Genomic DNA, 22,474 nt, shown 5'->3' with positions numbered 1-22,474 from the left:
AATTTTCTGACCAAGCTCCACACAGGTAATTTTGCACGTATTAGATGGGGAACACAGGGCCAATGCACCAACCGTATTTATGTCAACAAAGGGGCACACCAGGGATGCGTAATGGCCCCTACTTTATTTTCACTATATATAAATGGGGTGGTTGCCTTTTTAGGCAAAGATCCTGCTGTTGCTCCTTCCCTGGCTGGCGAAAAGATACCAACCTTGCTTTTCGCTGATGACACTCTCCTTATATCTAAGACTCCTGTAGGACTCCAAAGACCATTAAATAGGTTTCAAATGTTCTGTTCATCTCATGGTTTGACAATTAACACTTCTAAAACCAAGTTCATGGCTTGTAACCAGTGTAAATCATTTAGGTGCAAGCTTACTTTGAATGAAGTCCCATTAGAACAAGTCCAGAACTTTGATTACCTTGGAATCAGGCTCTCTAATAATATGCAATGGAAGCAAGACGTGTCCAAAATGTTACTGAATCACAAACGAGTGGCTGGCGCCATTGCGAAGAAACATCGTTCATCAAGAACTAGACCAGTACGCCCGGCCCTCGCTATGTATGAAGCACAAGCAGTTAGTTCTGCATTGTACGGGTCAGAGCTTTGGGGTCATGAGCATATTGATGAAATTTCCCGCTCTGAAAATTCCTTTGTTAGAAACCTGGTGGCTATGCCAAAGAATACACCACTTACGCCTCTATTTTTTGATTTAGGAAGACATCGTATCAGGGACACGGCTAGACTTCGTTCTCTTTTGTTTTGGGCGCGGATTAGAAGATCCCACGAACTCCATAATTATGCACTTGCGCTCAACGAGCTAATCCCCCTGGATCAGGGTAAGAGAGTCAATTGGATTTCTTATGTAAAACAGACCCTTTTTGCCTTGGGCCTGAAAGATGCCTGGCTCTCCCAGACCCCCCCACCCCCACCCCCCAGTGAATTGATGCTACAAAAAAGTTCCTAGGATTGGGTGCACTTGCAGCAGCTGCAAAATTCAAAAATAGGGAGCCTTTCAGAGGAATTCTTTCGACACAAGCAAGAAAAACAATATGAGCAATATTTCGATTTTATTGAGGTACCGCGTGATAGATCTCTATATATGCAGTTTTGATTTGGTACCTTACCTGTACATAAGGTATTGTCTAGATGAAATGGCCATACCTCTGTGGTGAAATCTTGCCCATGTTGTCTTGCTCCCATTGAAAATATCCTGCAGGTTCTCCTTGTGTGCGCCGCATACAAGAGCCACAGATGCAAGTGGCTCATGCCCATATGCAGGCTTCTGTGCATTATGAGCAGCCTTATGGCCATGCGTATCCTCAAGACAGACCCTAAACTTCTTTTTGTCTGTGCAATAGCCAAATTCCTGGGGTGTGAATGGGCCGTTAGGCACAAGGCACTTTCCGCATCTTTGTAGCTGTTACTAGTTTCTGTCATCTAGTATGGTTTTATCTTTTTCCTTTCCTTTAAATTTTTATATACTTGTATTTTAACTGGAAGGTTTTTTGCTTATTTGCACATATCAAAGTGTTCTCAAATTTTATTGTAAATAGTTTTTGTATTTCGTGCTCGTTTTTAATGGGTATATTGTAAAAATCTTTAACATTGGTATTTTAAAAAAAAATGTATGTTCGTATGCTTATATGCTATGTGTCAAATAAATTTGATTGCTAGATTGTAATTCTTGATTTGCCTTAAGGTTGTTGCTGACCTTCTTCATGTACTCAGCCATCCTGGAGTGGAGACCAAGTACATAGTTCACAATGTCTTGTTTAGGTGGTTTGATTGGTAGCTCCCTTCCCTCCTTCACTAAACGCAGGGGACCCCAAACAGAAGTTCAAAAGGGCTTTAGCCAACCCCTACTGTGGGACCTCTCTGTAGGCAAAGAGAAGGCAGGGCAACAGGCCATCCCATTTCCACCTAAGCATTTCTGGGAGGACCATAATCATGCCCTTGAAGGTTTTGTTGAATCGCTCAACTAACCCATTGCATTGTGGGTGATATGGTGTGGTGAACTTGTAGTTCACTCCACACTTCTTCCACATTGCAGTGATATAATTTGACATGAAGCTGGTACCTCTGTAAGTTAAGACCTCCTTAGGGAAACCCACTCTGGAAACAAATCATAGGAGGGCCCTGGCCACCTCAGTAGCTGTGGTAGTTCTAAGGGGCATTGCCTCTGGATACCTAGTGGCATGGTCCACCACCACTAGAATGTAACTGTGCCCAGATGCAGTTGGATGGTTCATGGGACCAATGATGTCAATCCCAACCCTTTCAAAGGTAACCCCCACCACAGGTAGTGGTATGAGGGGAGCCTCTGTTATACCACCTGACTTACCACTGGCTTGACAGGTGGTACAGGAGCGAAAAAACTTTTTGGTGTCCTCTGGGATGTGAGGGCAGTGAAAGTTAGGGGCAAGCCTGTCCCAAGTCTTACTTTGGCCTAGGTGTCCTGCCAAGTTAATGTCATGTGCCAAGGTGAGTAGGAAGCCCCTAAACTTCAGAGGTATAATCAATACTCATTCAAACAGGTTTTAATCGAGCCTGAATAATGACCAACCAAAATGGAATGACCACTATCAGTACAGTTTTTGTATAAATCAGAAATAAAATAACCTCATTTGTCTTCTGGAACAGGATATCGAAGAGTGTCTGGGCTCATGCTGGTCACCCCATTTACAATTTGGCAGAAACACATAGAATTGCCTTGGTGAATCACTGCAAACATTTCTACCCAACGTTTCGGATGATAATTTTATTTTCTGCAGAAGCACTCAGTATGAGTTTTTTTCTCTTTAAATTGAGAAGCCTTTTAGTATTTTTCGCTTTAGCATTTCTCCTATTTTGTACATTAAACTCCTTTCTTAGATTAAAACATTGTGCATCAAACCAATCTGATATTTTTCATATATTGTTTTGCAATGGAAATTGCTTTGTTTGGGTGGGTCAGTTGCAAACATGATAGTAACTTTGCAATTAAATAATTATACCATTCAAAATCATAATTTTTAAAGAAGGAAAGTTCATCCATTTTGATCTTGAACATTTCTTAAAGTTTTTCTTAAATAATCTTTATGCTGATATTTTGAGGATCATTTTAATTTAAAGACCGAGTCTAGTGAACCCTTTTAGCATTGAGTCCATTAAGCTGCAGGTCTATTGCAAAATGATCACTGATTTTAAAATAAATTACAGTAAAATTCATGCAAGCAATAATATATTCATATGAGACGAATGTATGGACATTTGGGATGGTTCCCTTGCCGTGCCTAATTGTACTTTTTTGCAGGATTATCAAAAGGATATCTACAATTTAAATGAAGAAAGTTATATTATATTTTTTATTTAATGCGATTTTATATAGCGCGAACATTCCCGAAGGTGTCGGAGCGTTTTACATAAGAACCAGTTGCGATACATAGGGATTTAGGATTACATGTGTTACATAAAAGATACAAACAGAAAAAAATTGCAAATGTACAGGTTAAAAAGTCACACAGGGAAGAGATATAAACAGAAAAAATTGCAAATGTACAAGCAGTAAAGTCACTCAAGGAAGGGATACGAATGGATATACTCTAAGAGTCACATTGGAATGGTAGAGAGTACAAACATCTACTGCATATACTAGTGATTAGAGTTAATCTCTATATACATATATATACAAATAGTAGATTTTCTCAAGTCAAGACCCAAAAAACCAGGCGAGCAGAGTTCCATTAAGTGGGGTCGGAGTCTAACATTTATGAGGATGTAACAGGCAGACTGGCTCACAGAAGCAGAAACTTCAGGATAAAAGTAAACTTTGTTCTTTGCCGGTAAGATCACAAAAAGCTATTTGATCCAGCTCTTTAGAACTTGGCAATAACTTTCCCCAACCTGTGGATTAATATTGGTTGGTGGGAAATATAGACATGAGAGTTAATTAATGTGGCCATTCTGGGATTTGTATCGTTGTTAGAAATTATGGGGACTCTGATGCTGCAGATTCATTACAAGAATTTGCAGCTACAGTAGACAATGCCTTAGCATTTCTAATTGCTTCAAGGATTTTAATTTGTTTAGATTGTTGTGTTTACCAATAGTAACACCTCCAAATCCCCCTAAAGGTTTTTTGTTTCAAGCATATTTATTGCAGACTATTAAGACAAATTAGCAATGGTATATTAATCAATTAAAGGATCCTCTGTACATGAGTCCCATCTGAGATGTCCTGCTTCTTATCAAGAGTTGCAATATTAGAACATGAAGTTGCGTTACTAGAGCCAGGCTAGAGTCTAATTTACCACCATCTGAAAACTGTAGACATGGCGAGGCTGATAAACGAGGATATCACTAAAAAAGAATGGGTAAACCGGTCTCTTGTGCAGATCAAAGTTCTGAAACTGGGAGTAAAGCTTTGAGAGTTTACAAACGAATTACTCAAAAGAGAATCAAATACCTGTTTCTTTGTCTTGGCTGGTTTGAAATGCCTAGTGATAAAGTCCCAAAGAGAGGCCGTCTTTGTGAGATGGAGTTCTCTCAGAGATTGAATTACACAGAACAAGAGTACGCTATTTCTGGATTAGTGTTGGATAGCTTTCCCTTTAGCTGCTCCTTTTTTCCTGGGTTAGCCTCAAATTTGAGATACTTATTATTTAAAAGGAACACCTAATTGAGTTTGCTTCACTCAAGCAAGGGGCACACTCATTATTCCTTTATCTAGAAATTTCTCACAATTGAACAAGAAGACTGTAAGTAAAGTATAGTTGCCAATTGGGATGGATCCTTATTCTAACTGTGACGCAACCAGGTAATGGTGAGCCCTGGCTCCCCAGAATGACTAACCTCCCTGTGTCACTATACGTTCCAAGGCTCAGTATCAGCAGCCCAGGGTACAGATAGAAAGAAAACCTGTTAGGCACAGGACAAATTCTAGAACAGGACTAGATTCCAAAAAATTAGGGGTTAAGTCCCATCCATGCTACAGACGTAAACGTAGAGATAATTGAGCAAGTACCTGAAAAAAGGTCTAGTAGAGCTCCTGTTGCTTACGATCATGTGCTTAAATATTATAACACCAGTGTCACTGCAGGATGACAGTAAAGCATCCAAACTTTATTTCATTTATGTATCGGGAGGATTTTATTTATTTTTTCCATATTGCAAATGTTTTATCAGAGATAAAAATAGGTATGAAAAGAATAATCCAAAGTAGTATTTGGAATCTTAAGTTTGGATGTAATGACAGCAATAGTTTATTCCTACAAGCAACCTATCACCTCCCACTTACTGAGTAAGTGGACAATCCAGGCCTCACTGTTAACTTGTCTGAGGAATTATTGACCCACCATAAATTACCTCTTACAGTTAGTTTGCCCTAAGCCTTCCATGTCTTCCAGTTTTCCAAAACCATCTTCACCTGCTTATTCCCTAATGCCATTTACTAACAGGCAATGTGTCACTGGAGCAAAGATTTTGTACCCCACATGAAAATCTAATGACTGGAAAAGACACCCAACATACCCCTATTTACAAAACTTTTTAGTTTTTTTCTTAATCAAATATCAATAAAATCTGTGTTAAAAACAGTCAATTAATTTATGGTGTAGCCTATTTCCAGATTCAACTTGCATAGATAGTTGTATTGATCAATGACTTTCAAATGTTTCTGGTTTATAGGATGGTGTATTTTGCTTAAACTATTTGATGCATTGTGAAACTGGCGGCAAATGTGTAAATTACATAACCCCTACATTCGGTGTCTCAACCATTACTTGTGAGTTGAAATTCAACCTTGAAACAGGAAGCTTCACTAAAATGCTGTAAACACAAGGCCCGCCTACCTACTACTGGATGGCATAGAGAGGCTGGCGGTCCAGTATCATCCTGTTTGTTTCCGGTCTTTGACTGAAATGAAGGCTTCAGCCAGTATGAGGTCTCTGCTGAGCGTGGATGTTCACCTGTGCCTTTCTAAGCTCTCCCCTGCTAGCTTTGGGAGGGGTAGGGCACTTTACTCCTTGCAACTTTACTCTACTCCACTTCACGATGCACCACTTTACGCTATGCCACAGTACGCTGCGCCACTTTCCCCTGTGACACTTTCCCCTATGCCATTTTACGCTACCCCACTTTACTTTACTCCACACCGCTCTACGCCATTCCACTCAATTCTAAGCCACACCACGCAGTGCTACATCCCTCTGCTCTATGCCACTATGCTATATTACACTCTGCGTTACACCCCTCAATACATAGAACGCAAGGGTGTAGCTGTTCCTAATGAAGTGTTGATATACAGGTAGATGGTCAGTACTAGGAGGGGATCTTCCTTATTAGTAAATAATGTCCTCACACACCTGTGAATGTGGCATGCTGCATCATCAGGCGTTTGCTCCTCGTGGGGTCGGCGCTGCAGTACTCCACTGGCCCCCTGAGAAGGCTCTTTGGCAGAGATCTTTTATGTAGAACGCCGTGATGGTGAGTGCAGGTGTGTGGAGCAGGCGAGGTTGTGAGCTTAAAATACCATGGAGGTACCCAAAGATCAATCTAGTCCAGAGTCTCCGTGGTAAGGTTAAAAACAATATCTAAAGTGTTCACTTCCAGTAATGAGGAGATACAATTTAGTGACAAGTACAGGTCGACAGCCTTTTTGACAGGTCTTCGTGCATGTTAAAATCCAAAAAGAAACAGAAGAATTCCAAGCGGGCCTTGTCTCACCCTAACCACTCTCCGTCGGAGAAGTCACGATAACATCAAAGTCCCCTGCAGTCTCGTCCCAGGTCCCCTTTTGAGGAGGTAATTCCACTGCTGACCCTGATATACTCTAAATTTCCGGGTACGGCGACGAAGGCACAACAGATTGAGACATTTAAGGAAGCCATCAGCCTCATTTTTGGCATGGTTCCGCGAAGGCCTCTTGTCTGATTACTACTGGCTGGTTCGATTTTGGCACCAGCTGTACCTCCTCTACCTCCTTCCAGTTCAGCCCCGGCTCCAGAGCCTACTCCTTGCCTGGCTCCATGATCCATGCTGGTTCCTGGCATGTTGATGCCAGCACTAACAACGCCGTTTCCAAAGGAGGACATCTGTTCCATTTTCCGTTTGACTCCAAGCCAAATCGTTCTCGACCTCTACTTAAGGTGCGATTGAGCTCAATCGCTATCCCCTAATCACAGCTCCCAAATACTTAGACTCTGAAAAGACAGTGCCTTGGCCTAGAACCTGCCCTCCAGTGCTCCAACAATTGCTCGGTTGCACTCTGACAGGAGCAAACCAGCATTTGGTGATGGTGGGAACAAATGTTGCCATTAATATGATAACAGTTTTTATATGGACGTTTCCCTGACACAGGGTAGGTTCCCTCTGTTGCCCTTCCACTGAAGAGTCTGCTTCATTTGCCATAGTCATTTGAAAGGCGGTAAAAGGCTTAGGATTATCTACAATTTCCTTCCTGCAAGGTAAAGACCAACGTCTTCTCAGAAGTGTTACAACCTAGACAATCCTCATCTGAACCCCTATTTACGTTGAAAGAGGCACTAACTGATGCAGTCATTGGTATTTGGGCACAATCCTGCTCCTGCCCACCCATAAACAAACAGGTGGCATGTTGCGACAGAACTGCTCTGAGTGACCCTGCCTTCCTAACGCTGCACCCTACTTCTGAGATCCTGGTAGTACAGAACCTCAGTAGCAGGGTTAACCCCAATTCATTTCCCACTCTGCCCAGTTAAGTCGAACCCCACCCCTCAGACCAAACCAGAGAGTCAAAAAGAATTGAGTATTTCAGAGGAGGATATTTTCTTCCACTACCCACATTCTCAAGTCAGTCAGTCAGCTGTTTGCTGGAAAGGTACTCCCATGCATTATGGAAACTGGTTACTGAGGTTTTACTGGCAGTCCTGAGAGAGTTTCACGTCAATTTGGAACAGACCTTTCTAGACAGCCAGAATGTGGCTAAGTATGTCATCCAGTCAGGCCTGAATGCACAATCTGATTAGGTAGAGCAGTCTGCACTAGTACGGTGCTCTGGAGCCATCTTTGGATAAGATCCACAGGCATCTCAGGTGACATTCAGGCGTCACTCATAGATGTATATTTTGGTGGGTCTTTCCTCTTTGGCAAGAAAGCCAACTGCGTCCTGGAGTGATTTAAAGAGTCGATCTACTGTGTGCTCCCTTTGTCTTTCCACACCTGAAAGGTGGAATCCCCAGACATATTTCCCTGTTCGATGCATCGCTAGGGGTTTCGACATCAGACCGCGTCAAGGTCTATGACTCCAGCAACAGTCATCCTAGTCCTTTCAAGGTCAGAGTAGGGGATCCGCCAGGCTAAGTCCAGGCCAGCAGGGGCAGTGAATTTACCAATCTCCAGTACCAGCCTGCAAGACACTTTAGTTTATCCTTAGCGACACACGATCACCCAGTGGGAGGTACAATCACTCCTTTTCTTCACAAGTGGAAGGCCATAAAATCCGATAAATGAGTTCTGCAGATGGTCTAACGAAACTACGCACTACCATTCCTTTCCTCCCTGTCGTCTCTTCCGACTACATCAGAGCTACTTTTGGAGGACCATTTCTCCATTTTGTAGCAGAAAGTCCAGGCTCTTTTAGGGTAAGAAACCAACGAAAGAGTCCCGGTCATGGAAATCTGGACTGGGTGCTATTCCTGTTATTTCCTGTGCCAGAAAAAGTGTGGAGTACTTTGCCCCATTTTAGATCTTCAATTCCTTAATTTTTGCCTGTTGAAGACCAAATTCAAAATGATCACTCGGGCCCAGGTTCCATCTACCCTGAATCCAGGAGACTGGATTGTGACATTAGATCAGCAGGACTTCTGGTTCCATATCACTGCCATGCAGTCCCACAACTGCCGTTCGGTTGATCAGAAAGCTGATGTCCAAAATTATTCCTGCATTAATTTGGTGTCGTTATTTATTAATTGGCTTACTTTGTAGGCAAGGGACATATTCAAACTGGCCTTCATCAAACTCAAAACTCACCACTGTAGACCACCAAACTATCTTGCACATAAACTGGCATTTTGTTAGGTCAGCAGTACCTTAGGATCTCAGAATACCCCCTTCTTAAAAATGTGTGCTTTCAGGTAGAAAAAACACCAAATTCATTTTTATTGGGCACTACTTCCAAGGCTTGGAGGTGCATCACGCCAATTGTTGTAACAACCCCATTAGACACAACCTTCAAGGGAGAGAAGAAATGTGTTAAGTCAGCACTTCACGCAGTACAATAAATGGCACTTGATTTTGTTTTTCTTTTGACTTAAATGTATCCCACTTCATGGAACTAGTCTCAAAATTGTTATTTATGCATGTGTTGAGAGTGAAAAGCACCCATCCCGACAGACCACGCACGGAACCTGGGCGTCATCCTGGATTCCTCACTCTCGATGAACAGACAAGTCAACGCCGTTTCTTCATCTTGCTTCAACATTCTTCGCATGCTCAAAAAAACATTTCGTTGGATCCCCACCGAAACTAGAAAAACGGTCACCCACGCTTTGGTCACGAGCCGACTGGACTACGGAAACACCCTCTACGCCGGTACCACCGCAAAACTCCAGAAAAAACTCCAACGCATCCAGAACGCTTCAGCCAGGCTCATACTAGACATCCCGCGTAAAGAACACATCTCTGGTCACCTGAAAAACCTCCACTGGCTCCCCGTCAATAAGAGGATTACTTTCCGGCTCCTAACCCACGCACACAAAGCACTCTACGAAATCGGACCCGAATGCCTCAACACACGACTGTCCTTCTACACCCCCTCCCGCCAGCTACGATCCTCCAACCAAGCCCTTGCCACTGTACCTCGCATCAACAAAACCACCATGGGAGGTACATCCTTCTCTTACCTGGCAGCTAAAACCTGGAACTCACTTCCCACTCACCTTCGCCTCACTCAGAACCACCTAGCATTCAGAAAACAACTTAAAACGTGGATATTTGACAAGTAATTTCCCTCCCTTCCTCAAGCGCCTTGAGACCCTCTGGGTATGTAGCGCGCTATATAAATTCACTGACTTGACTTGACTTGAAAGCTGTACACTATGTACGTTTTTTGTGCTTGACCCCATTATGCATGGCTATATTGTTTGTACTGTTGCTTTTTTTATATTAATCCCATGTAAAGTGCTGTGCTGCACATTGGGTCAGGTCCGTGTTATATGAAACGTGTGATATGGCCATTAAGAGCACAACATTTCGGATTATTTATCAGTTTCTCAGACGCATATTCGCGTTATCCAGCATATATTTGTTGTACTAGTTTTAATGCTTAGCACTATGGGTACCAGAGTATTAATCTGTTTTTTCATGCACAGATTGACGGGCCTTGTTAACAAAATCCCTTAATGTTCCTCTTTTTTTTAATGTTATCAACTTCCAGAGATGTAGGGAGAAGGTGCACAATGTTGAAGCAAGAGAAGAGTACCAACTTTAGTAAACGTGGTGTGCCAGTGGCTCTTTTGTATTATCAGCCCCTATCTTTCTTCTGTGCCTTTGCTCTGGCACTTTGCTTCAGTAAATTGTCTCTGGTTCCTTTGAAAAAATAGAAGAGGAAAGACTTAAGAATGCCCTGGCTTTCAAAATATAAAGTCGTACAAGCACATATCTTATTCTGTCAACTAGCAAGAGTTTTAAGAAGTTGTTGATGTATAAGTGATTCAGATATGAAAATGATCAAGCTCACTATGTTTAGTGAGATTTCCTTCTTGAAATACCTAATTGTATTGACCTTATTAGAAGATGATTTCAGGTCTGCGGTGACCTTGTTTCAGTAGCAGCTGGTGAGATTTGTGTAGTGGGGGCGACAACATCCATCATGAATTGCACTGAATGAGGAAACAACACCATCCAGTCTATCCTCTCTCCCATTACACGTCTAACTTAAAATATGTTATAACTGTACCAATTTCCTCTCCCCTGCAGATGCTTCTCATGTGCAGCGCTCTGTTGATTTTGTATCCTCGTTCGCGCAATAGAAAATAGTTCATATGTACAGCCCATTCATCCAGCCCCCTGGCTAAATGTGCAGAGAAGCCAGCACTATGCTCTGTGACCGGGGGATACCCAGAGATGCCAGTCTCTAGGAGTCTGGATGACAGGAGAGATGAAAACACACAAATTGGGGGAGGGTGTGGCCATCTGCTTGGGCGGTCGATCTCAAATCTGGGGAACTAGGTTAGAGTCTTGGCGATGACGCTCAACATCCTGTGATTCTGGGCAAATCAGTTAATCTCCCCGTGTCTACCAAAAATGAATGTGTCCTTGTGTAACATAACAGGTGCTGATGTAAAGCGCTCGGATACCTTCGGGTCTATACAAAACGCAGGGCAAAAAAATAAATCATATGATGTTTCTTATCTGATCTGTCCGACAAAGCAACCAGCGCTGGTACAGGGAGACTATTCTGCAAGGAGATTAAGAACCACCTCCCGGACCCGGTGGATAGGGCCGGTCTAGAGGTCAGCATATTGTGCAGAAACCTCCAATACACATAGGAGCCAAGCCTTGTACGTATCCCACCGGGTACTGTTGATGCCTGGGGATTTAACTGAATAGGGTAGATCCAGGTTGCACCAGGTACATTAAATTATAGACACTATTACTGTGAGTAGAAAATATACCAGACAGTTTAGGTGTAGATAGTTATTAATCTAGGACCTGAAGAATCGCATGGATACTAGTCCAGAAGCGAGAAACATGTCGACCCACACTTCCTAAACCAGGCTATCACCACACAAGACATTACACTCGATAGTGCCTTGTTTTTTGTTTTTGTTTTTACTTCGGGTAGGAGACCCCCAGAATAAAAGTCTGTTCTTCTCGGTACTCCCAATCCTATTTTAACTCACCTCACCACATCTACACAAATCTGGCCCCATACCCGCACTTCACCACACGGCTGTTGGATAAAAAGATCTCCGACAAAGAGCCTCTACTATAGGGAGCCCGTTGGGTATTGCACCGCCGACCCAACGAGGAGCAGCCCAGGTGATGAAGCATGACACCTGCAAGGGTGTGTGAGGGCATTACTATCCAACATATGTATTCCCAGCACTGACCCCACCTGGGGCACCTGTGATTCCTGTTTACTCTGACTCAGCACTTTCTGACTAGAGGAACGGCATATCCTATTTTTGATAAGAGATTTAAGAACCGTGCCATGAGGGAGATTGTGTAGAGCCTTTTAAGGGCACAAATAACATTAGATAGTGAGTGCAGGTTCTGTTGGGGTACAGCGAGGAGAATGTGTCAAGTTATTGCAAGGAACAGCAGAGTGGTAACAGTAAAGCCAGTATTACAAAGCACCACTTTGAGATTGGGCGGGAGTTAAATCGTGAATACATGCATGTGGAATAAGAAGCTGATTAAGGTACAAATTACATGTGCTGTATTTATATGGAGCTAACTCTGCTTTTTTTTGGCCCTATTATACAGCGCAAAACCTACCGGAAGGTATTGGAGCGCTTTACATGAACACGAGCTACATTGACATAAGGCCACAGTTATTTTTTATGACACAAGGAGATTAAGTGATTTGCCAAGAATCACAGGATGTTGAGCCTACGCTGAGACTCGAACCTGTTTTTCCACTCTGTTGAAGTCACTAGGCAAGCAGTGTGTCTTCAAATAAAAATTAAAGAGCGATAGATGTAACAAGCATTGGTAAATGCATTGGGTTTCTCCTATGTGATTAATAATCAGCTGTTTTATTGTAAGTTGCAGCTTGCCGAGCAGTTAATCATTATAAGTTGCAAAAAGTCTGTTAAAGTGCTATGACTTGTTTATGTACAAAAAGGCAATATATTATGCTGTTTTTAGTGGTATAATGTGGGTAAGTAATAGCAACTTTTTGAAAAATGAAAGAGGGAAAAATAGAAGTAACTGATATAATAGCAATATTCTCTGTTTAGAGGAGTTCTGACAACTTTTGGGCCCGGTGCCACTGTGCCTGTTGCACCCTGCAAATCATGCCCCTAGTGCCTGCAAGATGACTGCATGTTTAGTAGTAACATATTGCAATATTTGGTGTTTAGAAGGGCTCCTAGAACGTTTGGCCCCAGTGTCACTGCACCTGCTGCACCAGTGAAATCATGACCCTAGAGCCTGCAAGGTAACTGCACTTGTGACTGCTTATTTAGTAGTTAAATATAGCAATATTTGGTGTTTAGAGGAGTTCTGACAACTTTTGGCCTAGGTGCCACTGCACCTGCAGCACCATTGAAATCATGGTCCTAGTGCCTGCTAGATAACTGCACTTGTGACTGCCTGTTTACTAGTAAAATGTAGCAATATTCTGTGTTTAGTGGGTGTGAGAAGTTGGCCTGGCAAATGATGCCCACTATTCTAGTGGGCATCTTGCACCAGTCCAAACGACCCTTATTGATGGTAGGTTTGAAGTCAACCTTCTAGAAACCTATCCTAGTGGTAGCTGTGGAGAGCAGCCTTCAGGCTACGACTTGCAGGCGTGTTAAGCAAATTGTTTTACCAGTCTATAATCTCTTGAATGATCAAATGAAAGTACACCACACAAGGTATACATCATATATATATGTATTTATTCTAAACACAGCCCTCTGGGCTCTTTATGAGTTCAGAGGTAAAAGTACAATGCAAAGAACTTAATTAGCATACAATAAGTTGCACAGTATATGTTATGCCCTAGGGGCCTCACACACCATATACTAAAAAAGTGGTATAAGAACCACGTGAGGGTTAGAAAGCAGGCCTAGGGCCTGTAGAACCGCTGGAGCAACCAGGAACCACCCAAGGTAGGGACACATGAGACCCAAGGGGGACGCGTGCAGTGTCTGAACACAGCCGCGAATCACCATTGACTTTCTATGGAGAACGAACAAGTTACAATTTGAAAGATTAAGGACACTTAGAGGTGAACTACGATGGAACCCTTTAAGACTTAGACACTTCGAGAGTCAAGACCCACCAGAGCACCGGAGTACTCATGTTACCTCACCCACGGAAGCCGGGTGCATAGGTGTCTTTTGGTGTTGGTTTTCGTCGTCGATTCCATTGGAGAGCTGCGAAGAAATGCTGCAGGCGACCAGAGGAAAAGTGTCCGGGTGGATCGGAGTTGGGAAGAACCTGAATGCAGAGGGGACAGAGTCTGGGTCACTAGCCAGTGACTAGGATGGCAATAGGAAGATGCCAACCAATGTTGGGTGTTTTCAGGCGAAAGAGGTGAACCTTGACTCTTCAGCCACAAGGATCAGGAGGCGTCGACGACGACCTGGAGCTGGATTCAATCTGTCCCACGAAGGATGTCGAGTGCTGCAGTGTCAGAATCAGGATTGGACGCAATAAGCCTTGGCAGCAGCAACCCATGCAAGATGACAAGATTGGCTTCGGTGAAGACCAGCAAGGTCTGAGGGACTCACCCTTTGGAGGGGAGTCAGAACATATCAGGAGCAACCAGGAAAGTTCAAGAAACAAAGGATTGTCCTTCTTGGGGGCCCACTAGCCAACGGACTCAGTCGCAAAAATGCAGGATTTCCAGGAGTTCCGGTCCGACGTTTCTCGTGTCAGCTACAGGTCTCAGCTTTGCTGGGCACTCGTGTCCGCTTCAGAGATGTCTGGAAGTCTGTGTCTTGTGTCGCAGATTGTTCGGCATCCGGTGGGAGCCTCGAAAATGCAGACCGGCAAAGATGCTTCTTTGGTGCCTGTTTGAACAGGGGGGGTCACTCCTTGACCCCAAGGGAGATTCTTCAGTCTTTCAGTCGAAATGAAATGTCAAAGGTCCAGGATTTCTTCTTCAGAGTTTCGTCTGGGGTAATCTAAAGTCCTAGGGACTGGGTTCCTATACTTATACTAACTTTAGGGTTGGGCTAACTCTAAGGTCCCACCTATGGGTGGATCTGGTAAGGTGGTGGTTACACCCCTTTCCCATTGTCCAGTTTTGCGCCAGAGCTGGGGCTGAGTGCCCCAGCAACCGGTTTGAACTGGGAAATGCATGGAGCACCTTGTTTGCCCTAGGCAGTGTCTGAAAAGCATTCACTGAATGCGACCCGCCCTGCCCCAATACACTAAAGCCTGTCTGGGGAGATGCCAGCACCTCCCTGGTCAGGAAACCTATTGTCCAGGCCTCCCCTGACGGGGTTCCGTCCAGCAGCAGGAAGTCATACTCGTGTCTGTGGCAGCATCATCCATTTTGTGATGTTGGGGCTCTGTTTAACTTTAACCGGGTATACCAGTGTGTACATGTCTTTTCCCTCTAGAAGGGTGGAATGCTAACCCCTCTGCCAAAACTGGCGGGGTGGGGGGTAGTATTCCAAATTGTTTTACTCCTTACACGACATGCTTTGATAAAGCCAAACCAAAGTTAGCATTTCTCGTGAGGTTCATAATGCACTTAAGAGTATATGGTATGGCTATATCATAGAACAGGGATAAGGAGATATTTCCGAAAGCTGCAGAGGGGCTCAGCTCATGCTAGGGCACCCTCTCACACAAAACCAAGCACTCTACCTTCAGGATTGTAAAGGCCTGCCATAGGAGTGACTTATAGGTTAATATGTGTCTATATGTAAGGGTAGATATCGGTATACTATATCTAAATAAAGGGTGCTTACACCACCTTATCCAGGCTGCACGAGCAGACCTGTGGTGTCATCTTGGAAGGCTAACCAGGGGTGGCACAATACATGCTTCAGCCCCTGGTAGGCCTCTAGGGTCCCTGTGCCCTGGGTACCTAAGATACCATAAACAGGGATACTTTATCAATAAGGAGCTGTAGAGGGAAAGATGAACAGGTCGCCCTCCTCTCAGTTACTATTAAAATACACAAGACCTGTCATCACAGGCACTTTAAAACATAAATGTGGACGTGGGATTTCTATATTTCTCTCCACCAATCACTCCTCATTTTCTTATGAGATAGTGTACTTTCCACTTTATTTGCCTAGTTTTATGAAAACGTGATGCTTATCAAATGACAGTCCTATATCCATCAAATGTTGGATATAAAAAAAACAATAGTGTATTTACCAGAAACCACACCTCTAGGTGCGTTTAAAATTACAAAAATTGTGAAAAAAGCAAAATGGCACCTCACGTACGCACCACCAGTCGAGCTTGCTGATTGGTAATCACCAGCTATGCGCACTCTTATCATCATCGGTAACCATTTTGCTTAAAAAATATACTGTGTCCTAAAAATAAGTGCTAAAAAAAAATTACATTTTCAAAAACACCACCTGTGCTTTGTGACGGCCACAAAAACAAGACCCAGTGCAATATAATACTGAAATAAAGTGCACAGTTTACCAATTTTTTTCCTTTCTTGTCCGTTTATTCATGGATTTAAAACCAGCTGCATTATGCAGACCACTTCCTTCCAGCCGACATATTTCATTGCCAATTAATCTTTCAGGCAATTTGGTCAGGGCAGGGTCATTCATCGCTGCTATTGGACACTGGTGCAATTTCTAAAAGTGACTGTCAAATGATAACACAACACAATGGCCAAATTATTTATAACACTTCTTCTACTCACTCTACTTAAAAAACATATATCACTCTAGGGCATCTCATTATTCGCCATTACCAAGTGGGAGCGCAGGCCAGTCGTACCAGCTCTCCACTTTCTCTCAGAGAAGAACTGCAGCTGTAAGTTCCTCTTCTCCAGGGTATATCATATAATCGATACCTGGATACAAGTAAAAAGAGTCAGATCCTTTAACTCTATTTCAGTATTCTTTTTTTCTTTTTCTCGTTTTTCTTATTTCCTTTTCTGTCCCTTTTAGGCAACTCTAACTACTTATATTTATCCATACTTTGTCACCATCTTCCCCTCTTTAATATTTCAGCAGGAAGTTGCCTAAAATGGATTTAAAAAAAACGTACTTGCCCCGTACCTAGATATAGGAACGAGGTTCTTAGGGATTTTTTGGAATTACAAACTTTAAAAACGTTCAAAATCATATTGCATTGCTAAATAATCACAGTTTTCTGATATTTGTTTTTTCAACCGTTTATTATACAATTGTATTACATTTTTATTTCCCCATAGGTTTTAGTGGAAGACTGTATTCCAGTATTGAAGAGGTATGCCAAAGAAGGAAGGACCTTTGATTTTGTAATTAATGATCTGACAGCTGTTCCTATTTCAACATCTCCTGAAGAAGGTGAATTTTATTTTTTAGATATACAATTTATTCTTGATGTTGGCATAGCCTCTTGTTTGCGCACATGTTGAGTGAAATTATTGTATTGGTAGTTTTGCTTTTAAATGTATCTTCAAAAGGTATACATCAACGAATGCAAATGAAGATGGGTTTATTGAAGAACCACAAAAAAGAAATGTACACAGAAATACATAATTTTAGTAATTCAATAATACATCATTGCCAATCAAAACTTACTATGAATTGTCTGCGTCAAATTCATTACGATTTGATCCTTCATTTTCTGCATCCTTCCATGTGGATCCTGAGCTCCAAGCTTTGCCAGTTTCTGTGACACCAAATTTACAGAACAGACCGCGTGCTAGAGAAACTTTCTGGGCTTTAAGCCGTGCAGATACTACAGGAAGCATTTGTTGGCCATTGATTCACATGATGTCTGCTTGTTGCATCTATGTTCTAAACACGACTGGGGAAAATGAAAGAAAATGCTCCCTGGTGCACCTGAAGGTGATCAGGGCACAGGAGGTAAAGTTATGTATCGCCAAACACAAAAAATCAAGGTAGGTCGTCCCTCAAGCAGTGGAAGAACTCCCACTGCAAGTCGTAGGCCTCCTCTAGGTCCAAGACACGCTCTATGTCCCTGAAGTCGAGGGCAGGTTGAGCCCTTAGCACAATAAGTCCAAACGGGGCTTTTCCCCATATCGCCTCTTCCACACTGGAGTTGAAATGATGAAGTCAGAATTCTAAGGACTCTTCTCCCCTGTCATCGTCAAACTCCAAACTTGTTTCAAGGTTGGGCCTACAATCCTTGAATACCCTGGTCGTTGTGGACCCTGCAGCATTTGGAGGCTGTTATGGACGTCACACTGCAGATTTTCAGGCCAATCTGTGCTCCCTTCGTACCCTGCAGATAAGCAGAGGCCTCCAGTCAGACTCCCACCAGCTGTCTCAGCCCAGATCTGGCCCTGTTGGGATTGCACTCATGTCCCTGCCAGTGCTCCCACATGCCGCCAATCCTGTGCCAGGGGTATTGCTGGTTCTGACAGCCATAGGGCTGGCACAAACTTCAGCGACGCCCTCACATAATACGACTCAGACACCTGTTTCCAATCCAGAATCTGTCTGTGTCAGGCCTATGCCTTGCTATGAAATTACCAAAGTGCAGCCTAGAGCCTTTTATAACCCCAGCCTCCCTCATCACCAGTACTGTTGCAACTGGAAGCCTTGTGGGCGATCTAATACTGATCCAAAATTTTGCACAACAAAAATGAGGATGACATTTAAAATTTGCTCCTCCTTCATTACACTAGCAAGTACTTATATGTATAAAATGCAAGTGGCTTAATTACCTCCCATGAAGCAGAGTTAATCTCTCAATCAGGGCATCCTCCTTGAGAAGGCTGCCTCTTTCAGAGTAATGGTCCGCTGAGCAGTTGGAGTGTTGGGCCTACAGTCACCTATTATAGAAACTAAGGCCAAGTAAAAGAATTCTTGCAGCCTGGGCCTACTACTTCAGAATCCTTGCTCCCTTGTAGCAAGACCATTACAGAGACCTTGACGTTTGCTTAATCTAAATCCTGTTCAACTCCCCCAGTATGTCGCCCAGTGCATTAGTGTTGAGAAAGCTCTGACCCACTTAAACATCCCTTGTCAACCAGATGGTCTTTTTAGTTCACAATTTAATCTCATTAAAGTGTAACCAATTCGACAACCCAATAAATACCCAACAACAAAAATTGAGCTTAGTGAGGTTTAATTATAAATTAAAAAACAGATTGATATAAATCAGTCTTAGCATCACGGTATGGAAATATAGGACACACAGAATAAATCCAAATCTCATAACGAGATTTACCCTGTATAACAAAAAGCATACAATTAATTCAGTTATAGCGATGCAAATTATCAGGAGAAAGAATTGAACATTAAATTGCATTGGTTGATGTTCAAAGGTAAGTATGAGTAGGCTATCTGTCCCTATACTACTGTAAAAGAGACAACCCTAAACTAAAAAGCATTGAATAAGAATGGAAAATAGAAAGGTGTAAGCTGTCAGTCTTCAGTAGAAGAAACTCCAAATAAGGGACATGTAGCTTGAAACCAAACAAAGCAGAAGAAGATGTCTAAACCTCATAAAGTCTTAAGATGTCTCTCTGTCCCTCACTAAGTTATAGCATAAGGTATTATTTGCATTAAATCTAAAGGCTACTGGCATTGCCTTTCCCATATCGATAAGTTGCTACTTCATTCGTCCTTGGCCATTCTTCTTCTCCTCCTCCATGGGAACTCTCCTCCTTGCTCGTTACCTCGTTTTCTTTGACATATCCTTCTTCACATGCCTCGTTATCTCACTGAAAAACAAACCCTTCTTTTACTAACTGATGAAGCCTTGTCCGCACCTGCAATAGAAACAAAAAACAAGCAAACACATTTTACATTGGAGGTTTAATACTAATTAGATATTCTACTTAAACATGAGCTTGTGCTGAAAACTGTTCTCGAGGCCTAAAAATCATGTCAACTTAATAGTGCACAGGGTTACAAATGCATGCACGTTTCTAAACACATAGTAAATGCAGTTTCTTAATTCATGAATAAATTGCAAAAGATTACGAAAAAGATGTAATTTCAAAGTACACCAATATGAATATAATTTCTTGTTACACGTATAAATGCCTAAACATTAATCCACACATACTCTTTATTTCACCATCTACACAATGAGACACATCTTAACTTTAACTTCCCTTAGAATGTTAATATATGTGTTGCAAAAATGTATTAGTCAAATTTCTATGCACCATACTTATAAGCAGTGGCGGCTGGTGACATTTGACAGTGGTGAGGCGTAAAATGATAATCATACTGCACCGTAGCGAGCGAGCCCGAACCCCCGAGGGTTCGGGAAAATTTTGAAAAAAACATGGACAAATGGTGCATTTTCAAGCAAATTTTAGAAAGCAGGAAGGTTAATAAAGCAATTGTGAAAGTGCAGTTATTACATTATTAGATTTACATTATTAGATGTCATAACTACAAGCAAAGAGTGGTGGCTTCCAAATCTAGATTCATCCCAACATGAAGTACACTAAAAAAAAAAACTATTTAAGCAATTCCACAACAAAGCGCAAAGCAAGCACATTGGCAGCAATCATGCCATGGACAACAAGCACAGGCCTTTTCAAACAATGATCAAATGCCTGCTGTTCTCTTTCGCTATATGCACTTCATACCTATCCATCACTCCGAGGCTATTTTCTTTTCTTTTCCTGGCATTCTTTTTCATGTTTGAAAATCAAATGCGTGTCCTAATGAATTATAAAAGTCTTCATTGCCACAGAGGGTTGTATATCAGCGCACACATAATACAAAGAATGAAACTGGTCATTGATCAGGCTAACAAATATGTGCTTGAAAAGAAACTCTAGCACAGCAGTGTAGTCACATTAGCCTTCATATTACACTGCTTAATTTATTGCCGAAAATGTGTAGCTAGCCTACAGCGTGTGTGTCTTCTAACTTTGGAGTAGGAGCAACTGTGCACTGCAGTACTGTTAGTGAGACTCGAAGCCAGTTTCCCTGATTTGAGGCACACCGCCCTCGGTTAGGCCACATCCTCTCCCCCTAAGACACCCTTCACTGCTCCCTTTCAATTTGGTGCGGGGGTGGCGTGCGCTGGTGAAAATATGGAGGAGATGCAGCCGAGTCAGGAGGGCAGAGTTTTGGAAATGGACACCCCGCCATACCCACGCTGTCACGGTCGTGCCCAGTTTATATAAACAAGATGGCCAGGGGTGTGGTGGGCCTACAGAAGGAGCCTCAGTCTGAGGACTTACTTTTCAGTAACTAAGCAAAGGTCCTAGTCAGAGACGTCACGTTAACCCTTCCTATGAGGTAACTGGAAGATCAGCTATCATGGACACAGGCACGCTGATCATTAAAATTGTGAATTCAGCGTCACATGGTTCGTGGGGACACCAGGCTGTAGTGTGGTCTGTAGGGCACCTTTCGTCAAATGCATGCAATAATACCCTTAGAATTATGAAATCCCTCACCCTCCTTTGGCGTACAATATCACATTGTCATGGCCACTGGAATTACCATGCTGCAGCATAGGATGGCCAAATTATGCGACACGGTTGAGTAACTTATGCGGCTTCATGCCCACATTTTGTGATTACGTCGTCATTTTGACATTTTTACACTTTTTTGTATATGACAATGCGGCTACCATGGGAGATGCCCTCCTAGCCAACTATTTCTAGGTCACACAAACTGGGCTTTATTGACGTGGACAAAATGTTTTACTAGACACCAAATAAAATATGTTTGAACTTAGTGAGCAACCTATTATTTACCATGATCATGATGTCACCTACGAATAATGCCTAACAGATGCTAATCCCAATACACACAGACAGATCCCAGGCTGAATAAACCCCATATACAACCTCTGCTAACACACCCGTGCAACGCACAACAAGTTGTTGAAAAGTGAGAGAGAGCAGCCGGGCCGGGACTTGCGTTTTCTTTGCAGGAGCCTCGGTAGCCCGAGTGAGCAGAGGACTAAATCAATGTTTACCACTTCTTTTTCCAGTCGCGGCCGGCATTACGGGCAGGTGGGGGGGGGTAGGGGGGTTTGGAAATGGGGTCGCGACGACCTGAGGGGCGAGGCGGGAGGGGTTTGGAAACAAATATACGATATAAAATAAAGTAAACTTACCGTCCGGAGACTCCGTCCCGACGCCCACCGGCCTGGTTTTCAACTCCTGCAGCACGTCATCAGAAAGGCGGCTTGGCAGGCAGCCTGCCTCCCCTACACCTCCGCGTTCTTGAGTGGTGCCGCTGGCTTCCCCACCTACGTCATTTCTCTCTGTATGCTGCAGCATACAGTGCCTTGTTTCTTAAGGCACTGACTACATTTCATCATAATATACCATCAGCTGTGTAGCTGATAGAAGACAGCTTCTCCTGTACAGTGGAGATTTACTTTACTGTTGTATCCATTTGATCTTGCGGGGAGCATTCTGTCAGGTCTGATTATAACGCAGCGTCTCTCCCTGAGGTTTGTTGTTGGCACTTGGGACTAGAAGAACACTCTTATTGCTTATTTTATTTACCTTGGTAGACTCATGCTGAGGAGAAATCGCCTCTCTGCAGTCATTGTGCCACTGGTGGGCTGAAGAAAATATAATGATCATAAAGCATATTCCATTTACTACCTTGTTCTTGGACTTGTGCCACAAGGGTGGTTAATTTTCTTGTATCTTAAATAAGTCCTCAAACTATGAAAAAGTTGTTGGTTTTAGCATTGTGAGATAC

General features: G+C 42.8%; 1 protein-coding gene across 1 annotated transcript in view; it reads left to right on the top strand.

The window, feature by feature from the left end:
- Positions 1 to 22,474, top strand: part of SMS (spermine synthase) — a 706,719-nt gene that overhangs the window by 550,516 nt on the left and 133,729 nt on the right. The window contains exon 8 of the mRNA XM_086934550.1: positions 17,038 to 17,152. Within this exon, the coding sequence (XP_086790676.1) occupies positions 17,038 to 17,152 (115 nt within the window). The remainder of the gene's footprint in view (positions 1 to 17,037; positions 17,153 to 22,474) is intronic.

This window comes from Lissotriton vulgaris, chromosome 8 (assembly GCF_964263255.1).
Source record: "Lissotriton vulgaris chromosome 8, aLisVul1.2, whole genome shotgun sequence".
NCBI classification, from domain to species: Eukaryota; Metazoa; Chordata; class Amphibia; order Caudata; family Salamandridae; genus Lissotriton; species Lissotriton vulgaris.
This window is presented reverse-complemented; position numbering and strand designations above follow the sequence as displayed.